The 10,983-nt window shown below is 37.8% G+C and overlaps 2 protein-coding genes across 2 annotated transcripts; both read left to right on the forward strand.

Moving 5' to 3' along the window:
- Positions 1-8,305: 8,305 nt before the first annotated feature.
- On the forward strand, positions 8,306-9,159 carry LOC146163892 (pre-mRNA-splicing factor SPF27-like). The gene has a single exon (XM_083381392.1). The coding sequence runs from the start codon at positions 8,325-8,327 to the stop codon at positions 8,952-8,954; it is 630 nt and encodes a 209-aa protein (XP_083237518.1). The 5' UTR covers positions 8,306-8,324; the 3' UTR covers positions 8,955-9,159.
- LOC146163893 (NADH dehydrogenase [ubiquinone] 1 alpha subcomplex subunit 5-like) lies at positions 9,095-10,395 on the forward strand. Its single transcript, XM_083381393.1, has 3 exons — positions 9,095-9,256; positions 9,319-9,480; positions 9,901-10,395. The coding sequence occupies exons 1-3, from the start codon at positions 9,242-9,244 to the stop codon at positions 10,063-10,065; spliced, it is 342 nt and encodes a 113-aa protein (XP_083237519.1). The 5' UTR covers positions 9,095-9,241; the 3' UTR covers positions 10,066-10,395.
- Positions 10,396-10,983: the final 588 nt, after the last annotated feature.

The raw sequence follows: 10,983 nt of genomic DNA on the forward strand, positions 1-10,983 counted from the left end.
AGGAAAACTGACCAAGCAAAACTAAGCTTTTGAATTGGAATAGAAAATAAGCTTGCTGTTTGTTGACCAAACGTGAATATAAATAGAGACAGTGGGGTCATGTGAAAGATGAGGTGGCTTATACTAGCACTCAGCACTGGTTATCAGGCGGTATCCACTTGTTTTAAACTACTTCTAAACGATGGCAGAAACCGAAAAGTCGCAGATTGTTTTTTGTCCCCGAGCTCCACAACAGACAAGTCAGTCGTATAAGTCTTATCTCACACCTTTTATTGTCACGCCTAACACAGGACGATAAAAACTCATTCATAACTTAGAAAATTCAAGATAAGTAAAAATTAGATCAGCGAAGCAACATCCGCAAGTTAGCCAAAAGGTAACCTGCCGCCAACGCACACAAGGTGACAGAAACGCAACATCGCCAAATAGGCGTTGCTTTCGCGGGTTTGCAAGCGCAACGAGGCCGCTTGATCTTGGTGGCCGATCGCGTTTCACACTGGTGGCACAAATCGACATCGTGCTGAATGCCGAAAAGTGTCAGGACAAATTGCCAGGTAAGCACAAAAACAGACTTTATCATTCGCTTTGCGCTGCCCACCTGATTTTTGTGGCAGCGAGCGGCGACGGCGGACTGGCAGAACTCGGAAGACCCGTAGAGCATTTCGCTTCGCGAGTACGAACCCGCTTCCTCGTACTTGAGAAAGGTTGAGTTCTTGTCCGTCCGTCCGTTCAACTGATCGTCATCCGCCATCGACGGGTTCCAGCCTTTCTCGCCCCCCTTGGCCCCACTGAAATAGTCCTCACAGGCGCTGACGCTGTGGGGTCGCGAGGTACTTGGCGAATTCTTCTTTTCCGATGCATTGCCATTTAAGGAAAACGATCTTCTGACCAAAGCGTGTGTTGAGTTTGCCGCCGCAGTCTTGGCCTCGTGTGCTGACGGCGCAGAGCCATTTATTTTCCGACGACCACATTGAATTAAAAAATTGCGCATTACCATCTTCAAACTTGATCTATAACTAAATTAAAACGTCTTGGTTTTAAAATTGGATATAGTTGTACCACAGGTTAAACAAATTAAGAACGGTTCAGCGATGAGACTTACTCAACGCACACAATAATTACGACAGTAAATGACACTACCTGCTTTGATAAACATAAATAAAAAACTGCCTTGCGAGGGTTCTTAACAGAAAAACAATTAGAACAATTCGTCTTAATAAAACCTCTCTTTAACTGGGTGCTTATACGTCAGCTTTTCCTGGATGCTATAATTTAAGACAATTAAAATGATCGCTTTGAACTGTTCTATTTAGGCGTTTTTTACTACATTTTACCGACACCTTCGGCGCCAATAGATTCTTTACGGGATTTTGTAAACCCACCGTTTTTTTTATGTTTTCCCGAATCTTTTCATATTTTCCACACTCACGCATTTACACTTTCCCAGTCTTTGGCCTCTGCTTGGATAAAATGCGTTGTAGCTAAGATTCGATTTAAGTTCGCAGACATCCATTTGTCTATCGTAATTTTGTAAACTTCAGAGTAAACGAATAATAATAAATCTGAGCACTGGTTATTGTGCATCCTCTCTTCTGGGTCTCCTGAAACGAGCTGTGCCTGCAAAGGTGCATCGTTAGCAACACGTTCCCCGATAGCGCCTGTTTGCGTAAACCTTTTGTCGGCCAGCCGCCGTCATCGATTTTTACTAATCACGAAAATTGCACCACCTCCTGCTAGCTGCCAGCCTGTCAACTCTGTGACATTCGGCGAAATCAATATCAAGCCTGATCAATGCGAAGTTCGACATGACGAAAAACTGCTTAAACCAACATACAATTCTACGCAGTAATGCGACAGGCCGTCATTAATAATTCAGGTTCAACAAGGTTAGTTCGGAGGAGCGCTGCAGTTGACGCAGCCACCGGCTTTATCGATTGGCGGATCTATAAATTATTCAGCAAATTAGCCATTCATCTGATCGATGTCTGAAAGGAATTACTATTATTTTTATCACTTAAACTAACCCAGCTATGTATTTAGTGGGCTTTACAGTATCTCGTCTTTTAATGCCTAATGTCTTCTATACTTTTGGACTCTGAAAGAGCGTTGACACGCCAAACTACATGAATTCACCTTGATAAAAAAACATGTAGCCTAACGTGTAACGGTGTTCCTGTTTTTGGTTCTGTAAGTGTGGGCTTACCTTGTCTGGCAGGCCTACGCATACAATCTTTGATCTGTTGTCTGTAAAACTTAGCTATGGCTTATTCAAAGTTGCAACATAAATATATACATATAGCAAATATAACAGGCTAATTGCGGCAATTTAGACGAAAATGTGATTCAAGCTGGCGTTTATGATTTACTAATTGCAATGCCGTAAACTTTACCCGTTTATAGTATTACATGGGCTTTAATTTACGCATGCAAGTTCAAATGTTACGACTCGCCTCAGGCGCATGCGTAAAAATCTTACAAACGAAGTCAGCTATGAATGCATCAATAACTTTTAGCTAACACCAGTGCATTTCGACCAAGGCCTGGATATATCGCTTTCCCATTTGAGCGTGGGATGTTAGGCAAATAATCTGTTTCTCCGAACCTTTTCAAAATAATGAAAACCCATAACAACGTCGCTCGAAGAAACATCACTCATATTACCGCAAAAGCATCTTGAACTTAAAGCGATCGCCTCTTGTTCGAAACGTCAAACCGCATAGTGCAGGCGCCAAGCATCGTTGTTTTAAATTTCTATATAACGTGTTAAAGGCGCGGATCCAGGATTTGCGTTTAGGTACGGCTAATACTTTTTGACTTCATAAGGTTACGTCAAACGTGACGTTATAAAGAAATACCCTTAAATACTCCAAACAGTTCATTTATGCGATGGTTCAAATAAAACAGCTACATTAAAAATATGTTATCGGTATGAGCAATGCGGAAACAATTATATTGAGTTTTGCATTTATGTAGTTTAGTTAGGCAAAACATACAGTTTATGGCGACCATGATCATGTGCTTCAGTTCGCCTAAATAAAACCAGGACAATGCCTAAAAAAATAAATTGCAAACCAAATAAAGCAATTTGACAATACACACAGTCCTGTTCAGTGGCCAGAAGTGTTACAAATGTGCAATCTACGACTTGCAGCAGATTTTAGTTGAAGTCCAGAACACGGATACTGGTCTTATGGCCCCTTTGAATAAAACATGTAACCGCAAACTCATTTGGTCAAGTGTGTTATCTAGCCGAGAATAAGAGCACTAATTCATGCTTGTTCAAGGTACGTCGCTAACTATTAGATGGCATCGTATTATCGTCTTGCTATTCCTAATGTATTTAGTTCGGTTCTTTATTAAGTCTACCTTTTCCGCTCTGCAACCCGAAATTGCATATTTGGCATGTCGGTATAAAAGGTTGCACACCCCTATTCTAGAAGAATGGTCAACATTTTTCGTGCAGAAAAACCACAGAACACAATCAACTTAGTGTGTATTCTGTTATTATAAAACTCACTTTATAAACTACAATAGATGCGAGGAGTCTTTAACGTATCACCGCGAAAAATATGTAAGTTTAGACTTTTGTTCAGTTAAGCACATGACAAGTACATCTTTTAATTACAATTTTGCATACATTAGTCTAGAGCAGTGTTTCTTAACCTTTTTTACTCGGGGGCGCACCTAGAGACGTATAAAGACATGGCGGCGCACCTTGCGAACGAAGCGAGCGCGAAATTTTTTAGGTGTACCGGTATTTCTCTTAAATGGCTTGCAATTTTTTTATTAAATGGGTTTTATAGTTGCATATTTTTAAAGGGACTTCAGCCTTTAAGACTAAAAACGATATTTTGTCCATTTAAGACTTATTCCGATTAATTTTGGACTTGTAATGACATGTTTAGGTCTTATCTAGACTATTTTAAATATTATTCTGTCGTGGTCATTGATGTGAATTTGGCGTTATTATGTCGCTGGTCTTAATAGGCCTACTATGGTAGCCTATTATAGATAAATTATCTGATTTAGATATTGTTGCTTTGTAGGTCTTATTGCGTTTTCTACTTGAAAGGCTTGTGGAATCAATGAGCTAAGCCTAATAGGAAAGTAAAAAATATATGTTTTATACAATAGGACCTACGTTATTTTTTCATTTTGCTCGCGGCGCACCTGGCAGCCTTTCATGGCGCACCAGTGCGCCGCGGCGCACCGGTTGAGAAACGCTGGTCTAGAGTCTAGCCCAGTGTATGGCAACTGTTTTGCTAGCGGCACCTACACAAATTATAAATAGTTCGCGGCACCCTTGCTCGTACATTTGCTGAGTGTTAACGGTAACCTTACTATGAAACGAGATTAAAACAGCACGTTAACTGTGTAACTCTGTTTTATGTTAGATACATCTGTCATTTCGCAGAGTTAAATTGCAAACTTCAAACTTTCCATAAGTCGAAAGATTAACTGCTTGAATATATTTTATCATTAATTTGATCAATATGTCTGCAGACAGTGTCATATTAAATAAGAAATTTTTTAAAAAAATTGTAAGACTTATTTTATTTCCACCGCAGCATGTATTTTAGCTGAATTAACACACTGTACGGCGCAAATCTTGCGCTAATCGTGGCATAATAACACCCGGAAAAACGATCTTCGTTTAGTATTCCACGTGGCGAAATGCGTGCTTAATTGTAATTTAGCGTAGCCTCATACATGGAACTTCACTAAACTGCGCTGATACCCGAAACATGATTTTACCAAAATCAATCACACATATTTCACAGGTTTGGTATAATTTTTGCCTGAAGTTAACGATTGCACATTAGCGTTTTTGTCGCACGTATTCGCTTTGCGTCTGACGTAAATTGCCTGCGTGTCCGATTAATTGTTTTTGATGACGTCATTGCAATCACTATTTTATGACGTCATACACGTCTCTATTTTAGGACGTCATTATATATTAACGTCAGACGAAAAGTAGGGGAATTCCCTAAGTTAAAAGTTCGCGATCCCCCCTTTTTGATTTTCTGGACCCTGGCTACAGGTAAAAGCATTGGCGGATTCGGTCAACATATAACAGGCTTTCAAAGACGGGTGATAGTATTTTTATTCAAACCTAAATACTTTTCTGTATGCTTTGCAGAAGAACTTGGAAGTCAAAACTATAAAATATTCTTTTGATTTATCGATATACTTTGTTTGTTTGGTGTTAACATGCCGCTAATCCAGATTGGAAACTTTGAATATTGCGTGGGGGGGATGTTTTGCAGCTGAAAAAATGCGCGGCTGAAAATAAAATTTTGACTTGAACTTGCGCGGCTGAAAATAAACCATCAGGCTACCGAAAGTTGTAAATTGCGAAATTATATTAAACTTACAGCGTTCATAGAATACTTTTGCTCAATTTTTGTTTGGTGTGCAGGCGCAGCTACATATTTAAAACGTTTGATAGTGTAGCATTTAATATGCAATATTACTCGATATTGCCTAATTTGACGTCACTAAACACGTGACCGTTGTCCACTAATGCGTGACCAAAACGCCGAACTCTGCGTTTTTAGCGTTTCGCAAGGGATTCTGTATGATGCATTATATTATATACGTCTTATAGACTAACTTTAAAAAATGTTATGCAACTTCAGTATGCGGCCCGACAATTTTTTTGTGCTTGTTAAGTTTCATACAGAAGTTTGCGCGGCTGAAGTTTTGCGCGTTTGCTCAAGTCAGACTTGCGCGGCTGAACACATTTTCTATAAAATGCGCGGCTGTGACCGCGGCTGAAAGTGCTACAGGCCAAACTTTCCAACCTGGCCGCTAATGGGATTTCATAGTTTCCGCAGCCAAAGTTTTATTAGAAATTAAGCAAAGAGGTTTCTCTACTTCATCAAATCATTGTCTTTACAAGTAGCCTAAACCAGTAGGCTACTGCAAAACTGTTTTACTTTTTTTGGATTTTTCAAGTGCTTTCAATGTTCACGCACAAGTCTAAACCAGTGGTAAAAGTAGAAATAATTTCTCGCCGGAACACAATAAAAGTTTCAGATATTACGTCTGTAGCGTCATAAGTAATAATTAGTGGATAATTTGGAATTTATTGTATTGTGTATTTATCAAATATGTTACGATTTATGATTTGTCACTTTTCACGCCTTTTACCAAACACTCGCTGTCACACTGAGAACAAAGCATTCGGCTGTTTCACACATGAATAATGTTATATCGTGACACATATTTCCGTTATAGATAAAAGTATTTCACCTGTGTGAACGCGTTATTGTTGCAGTTCCCGGCAGCCAAAAAGGCTCCGGGTTATAAATCATATCCGCTTTCTCGTGTCGCCTTCACTCTTTCATGCAAACTTTCAACTTGTATATGCGAAACTTATATCAATATATAACCAGTCTTGTCTAGACAATACAGTGAGTGGTTGTGCTTGCCGGCATTTTCCGGCTTGCCCATAATAGCCAACAAAAACTGGGTTGGTTTGTAATCAGACTACAACAATACTTATTGAAGCAATAGCGAGGTTGATTGATCGAGGCAAATTAGTTTAATGAGACTTGCAATTAAACACGCTTGCTTCACGTCACAAATTTATGTAAAAATAGGACGTTTAAAACAAGTAATCGTATAAAACTTGAGGTTATAGTTTGTCGTCGCGCACAAATATGGATTTTCAATCTTAGTTTAAAAACATTCAAGAAAATATATAGCCTGGTGAATTTACAAAAGAATTACGCTTTGCGGCCACAATAAGAGACCCATAGTTTGAGAAGGCCTGCGTTATTAAACCTAATCGATTGGATTTAATTAAAGCTGCGAAGCAAACCTAGACAAAAGACAACTAAGGGCCGGTCCGGCCCGCCAAGCAATGTAATCCTGCCCGCAGCCTATTTGATTTTAAAATATTTTGTTCCATTAAATTACACATGGCAACCTTTATTTCCCTCATCCTACCGGTTTACAAAAACAATGCTATTTTTCAAATCACTGTTTACACGATGTGTATTTCTGACCCCTTTTTGACCAGGCCCTGCAAGACATTTTTAATGCCACTTGAGATTTACAATCAAGTGACCAACAATATACCAGACGATGTCGCTAGAGATGCGTTTTCACCACTGATCTCTATAAAATTCATAGAGATCAGTGATTTTCATGCTTGATGATTTCTATATCACAGGCCACTGAAATCAAGCCGGGTTGGTACTTGGCACAAAGTTGAAAGTAAAAACCGCGACAGAGAACCCAAAATGTAGTATCATAGTAGGTCAACTGTTTCGTTTAATTAAAACATTGCTTAATGATGGATTGGCCCTGATCTAGATTTAGTTTTAATAATCCTATATTTTTTCGACCTGGGGTTTTGGGTTTATATGGCTAACAATATTTGGGCAATATTTAAAAGGGTAAGAGTTAGCGTTTGGGTGAATTAAGCATTATTATATATTTATTCTTTAATATTTATGCCTTCTTTCCAATTTCAACTTTGTCAACTTATTTCTTAGTGTTGAAATAAATGTTGTATAGGATTCTAGAATCAGCTTCATAATTTTTGAGTAGTTTATTAAGTTAAAAACTGTTTGTCAATGGCCCACTGTGGAAAGTATGGCAAGTGCACCCGCGAGTTTTTTTCAACCTTTTAAAAGTGCACTTTTTTTTAAAAGGGTTTTTTGACCTTTGTTACACCCGGTCACCCGCATTTTTTCGGCCGTGCACCCATGAGATCTTGTCAAAATCTGCCATACTTTCCAGACTGGTCATTGGTCAATAGCTACAGTCTTTGAAAACGTTGATAAATTCTTAGTCATGTATTTATAGAATTAAAAGGATATACCCGAATTTTTGATATACAATATGCAGTTATACCCCAAAGCAAACATTAGCATTTGTACACTTGGGAAAGTTATTACTTTTAATTTTTGAAATCCTGCACAGGACTCAATGTTAAATAAATATGAAAACGTACTTATTTTATGTTTGCAACAATAACAACATGTATGTATTTGTTGCTGTACCATACCATTGTTTGCACTAACTTGCTGCTCTACAGGGGCATATTTACAAGTTTGTTTAAATACAACATAACAATATTATGTATTATTGTACATTTAAAAAATCTGGTCATAAATCTATTTGTTGACTTTCTAACTATTTTGTTGAGTTTTTGATTTGTTAAAAAACTTAAAGAGCCTATTATTTATTTTATTGTCATTGCTGTAGAATTATTTATAATAAACTGCTACTAAGTGTTTTTTTTTACTATGTTAAACATATATGATAGTACTACATTTATTTTTGTAGAAACAGGCCTGTAAAAATATATAATGGCTGGTGAAGTTGCTGTTGATGCTTTGCCATATTTTGATAAAGGCTATGAAGAAACGGGTGTTCGAGAGGCCGCCATCGCAATGGTGGAGGAAGAAACGAGAAGGTATCGACCAACAAAAAACTACCTGCAATATCTTCCAAGTAAAAACACTAGTGCATTTGAGACAGAAATAATGAAAAATGAGTTTGAACGGTTGGCTGCCAGACAGCCTATGGAACTTTTGAGCATGAGAAGATATGAGCTGCCAACCCCACCAAGTGGCCAGAGAAACGACATCACTGCTTGGGAAGAATGCGTGAAAAACTCTCAGGCACAGTTGCAGCATCAGGAGATCAGGATAGAAAATCTCGAACTCATGTTGGAGCATGGCTGCAATGCATGGAGAGTGTACAATGACTACCTAGTGGCAATGCTCCAGGATGCACAGAAACAACTTCAAGAAGTGAAGAAAAGAATTCAGGAGGTGAACTGGCAAAGAAAAAGCCAACAGGTCCAGGCTGGCGAGAGGCTTCATAATTTGGAAGCTAACTGGGTTAATCTTGTGAGCAAAAACTATGAAATTGAAGAAGCTATTCTTAAAATGGAAATCGAAATTGCCTCAAAATCTGTTTCAGCTGAAACCTAACAGGGTTTTTTATGATGTGCAACAATTTTGTTTGATAAATCATCAATCATAGTTTCTAGAAATGTAAAAAACATTTTTTTCTGTTTGTAAAAAACAAATTGCTGAGCCGATTGGTTTAATTGATGTACAGTGATTATTGTTTTGTTTCATACTGGTATACTTTGTTTGGAAATTAATTTTTTTTGTTTTTACAATAACCTTCAGACATTTCACTGCAAATGTATTTTTTAGCTGAAATATTAAGATAAAATTACTGATCAGTTGGAGGTTGTAATCAAATCACAAACATGGCCAGTAAACTTGTAAGTATGTGAATACACAGGAACTTGGTTCATTGTTTGTTTAACGTGTTTATTTTTATTAGACCACTGGCCTTGTTGGACTCGCAGTGGAAGCCCAACCAAGGGAAAAACTGAAGTCTCTTTACAGCAATATTTTAAAAGTTGTTTCCACTATGCCAGCAACAGCCAGTTATAAAAAATACACAGAGGAAAACGTGAAACAACGCCTTGACACCATCAGCTCGGTAAAGGTTTTATGTTTATTTATCAGCTGGTTTCTGTAATTGTATGTTTTAGTTTTCCAATTCTTTTCAAGGGGCCATGAAAAATTTGAAAAATAATATTTAAAAAAACAAGCTCAACCATCACATTAACTGAATATGTAATAACTCATTAATGTACTATCATGTTTATTGTGTGTTGTATTTATATCATTTTATCATTCTAACTGCTGGGTGCTGTATAAACCAGTATTTTTAATTAAAATGACGTTTCTCAATTTTTTCAAAATGTTGAAAAAATAGGAGGGGCCATTGATTTCTTAAAATTTCCAAAGGGCGGCACAGTGTAAAAAAGGTTGGGAAACCCTGGTGTAAATGAATGGCCAAAACATTTCCATACTGCTTTTTTACTGTCCTTGTTAATATGTTTTTGATATTTACAAGACCCCAGACCTTCAACAGCTTGAAGTGAAACTTGGCCCGGGACAGCTTGAAGAGGTTATCCATCAAGCCAAAGCTGAATTGCGATTAGCTCAAAAAATGGTCAAATGGCAACCTTGGGAACCGCTTAACAGTGAACCACCATCTGGCCAATGGGACTGGCCTTAATTTGATATTTATTTTTGAACCTTTACAATAATACATTTATCTTGGCAAAAATTGCTGTGTAAGAGCTTTAAGACCTTTCAGTTACAGCTAGGAATTCTGTCAATCCCATTACAGCAGTTCCAAAACAAGTTGTTTATTAACCTGTAAGGCATAGTGTACTGAAGAGCAGTAAGAGCTTCTTAAAATTATACAAACAATTTGGAAATATAAATAGGCTCTTTAAATGGACAATGTTTTTCGTTTTATTATTAACCGCAAGGTGTCGCAAGAGTGTTGGACTAAGATCAGAGATTTTTATTTGTGGAGGCCATAAATAAATTGGAGATATGACGTCACGTATGTTTTATTTTAAACAGACGAAATCATTCGCGCGCAGCGTGAAACATGCTTTTATACATAGTTTAATTCAATGCTTTTCAACCGGGTGCATTGCACATCCCCGGGTGTACCAGAATTGTTAAAGGGTGTACCACATTAATGGGGTGTATAAGATACCGCATGTCAAAAAGCCTATGATCAGGTATCATAATAAATAAACAGGTTTGATCGTTAGTTGGTGTGAGGTTGTTCATCACTGTTAATAGTTCGTTTTGCAGCACAAAAGGGCGCTTAATTGCTTCTAGCATTTCGTAGACTAGGATGTAATGCGAAAGCTTGTTTTGCCGCAAAGAGATGCTCCCATCTTGGAATTATCGAACTTAATGAAGCTCGCGGGTGGCATCCGGCCCGCCAAGCGATTTAACCAGCCCGTGGTTCATTTCAATTAAATCTTTTAACGTTTTCTTTTAAATTACACTTGTGTACCATTAAAATACACTTGTATAGCATTTATCTATTCATACTCTTACCAGCTTAGGTCAAAACAGGGACATTTAAAGCCTTCTTTTAAAATAAGTCACACTTTGTAATATTTCACAT

This window comes from Ascidiella aspersa, chromosome 2, assembly GCF_963924565.1.
Source record: "Ascidiella aspersa chromosome 2, kaAscAspe10.2, whole genome shotgun sequence".
Classification (NCBI taxonomy): Eukaryota; Metazoa; Chordata; class Ascidiacea; order Phlebobranchia; family Ascidiidae; genus Ascidiella; species Ascidiella aspersa.

Excerpts from the sequence above, each read along its gene's own strand:
- LOC146163892 (XM_083381392.1), top strand. The coding sequence starts at position 8,325 with ATGGCTGGTGAAGTTGCTGTTGATGCTTTGCCATATTTTGATAAAGGC.
- LOC146163893 (XM_083381393.1), top strand. Across the intron at positions 9,481-9,900 it reads GCCTTGACACCATCAGCTCG|ACCCCAGACCTTCAACAGCT; the intron begins GTAAAGGTTTTA and ends GATATTTACAAG.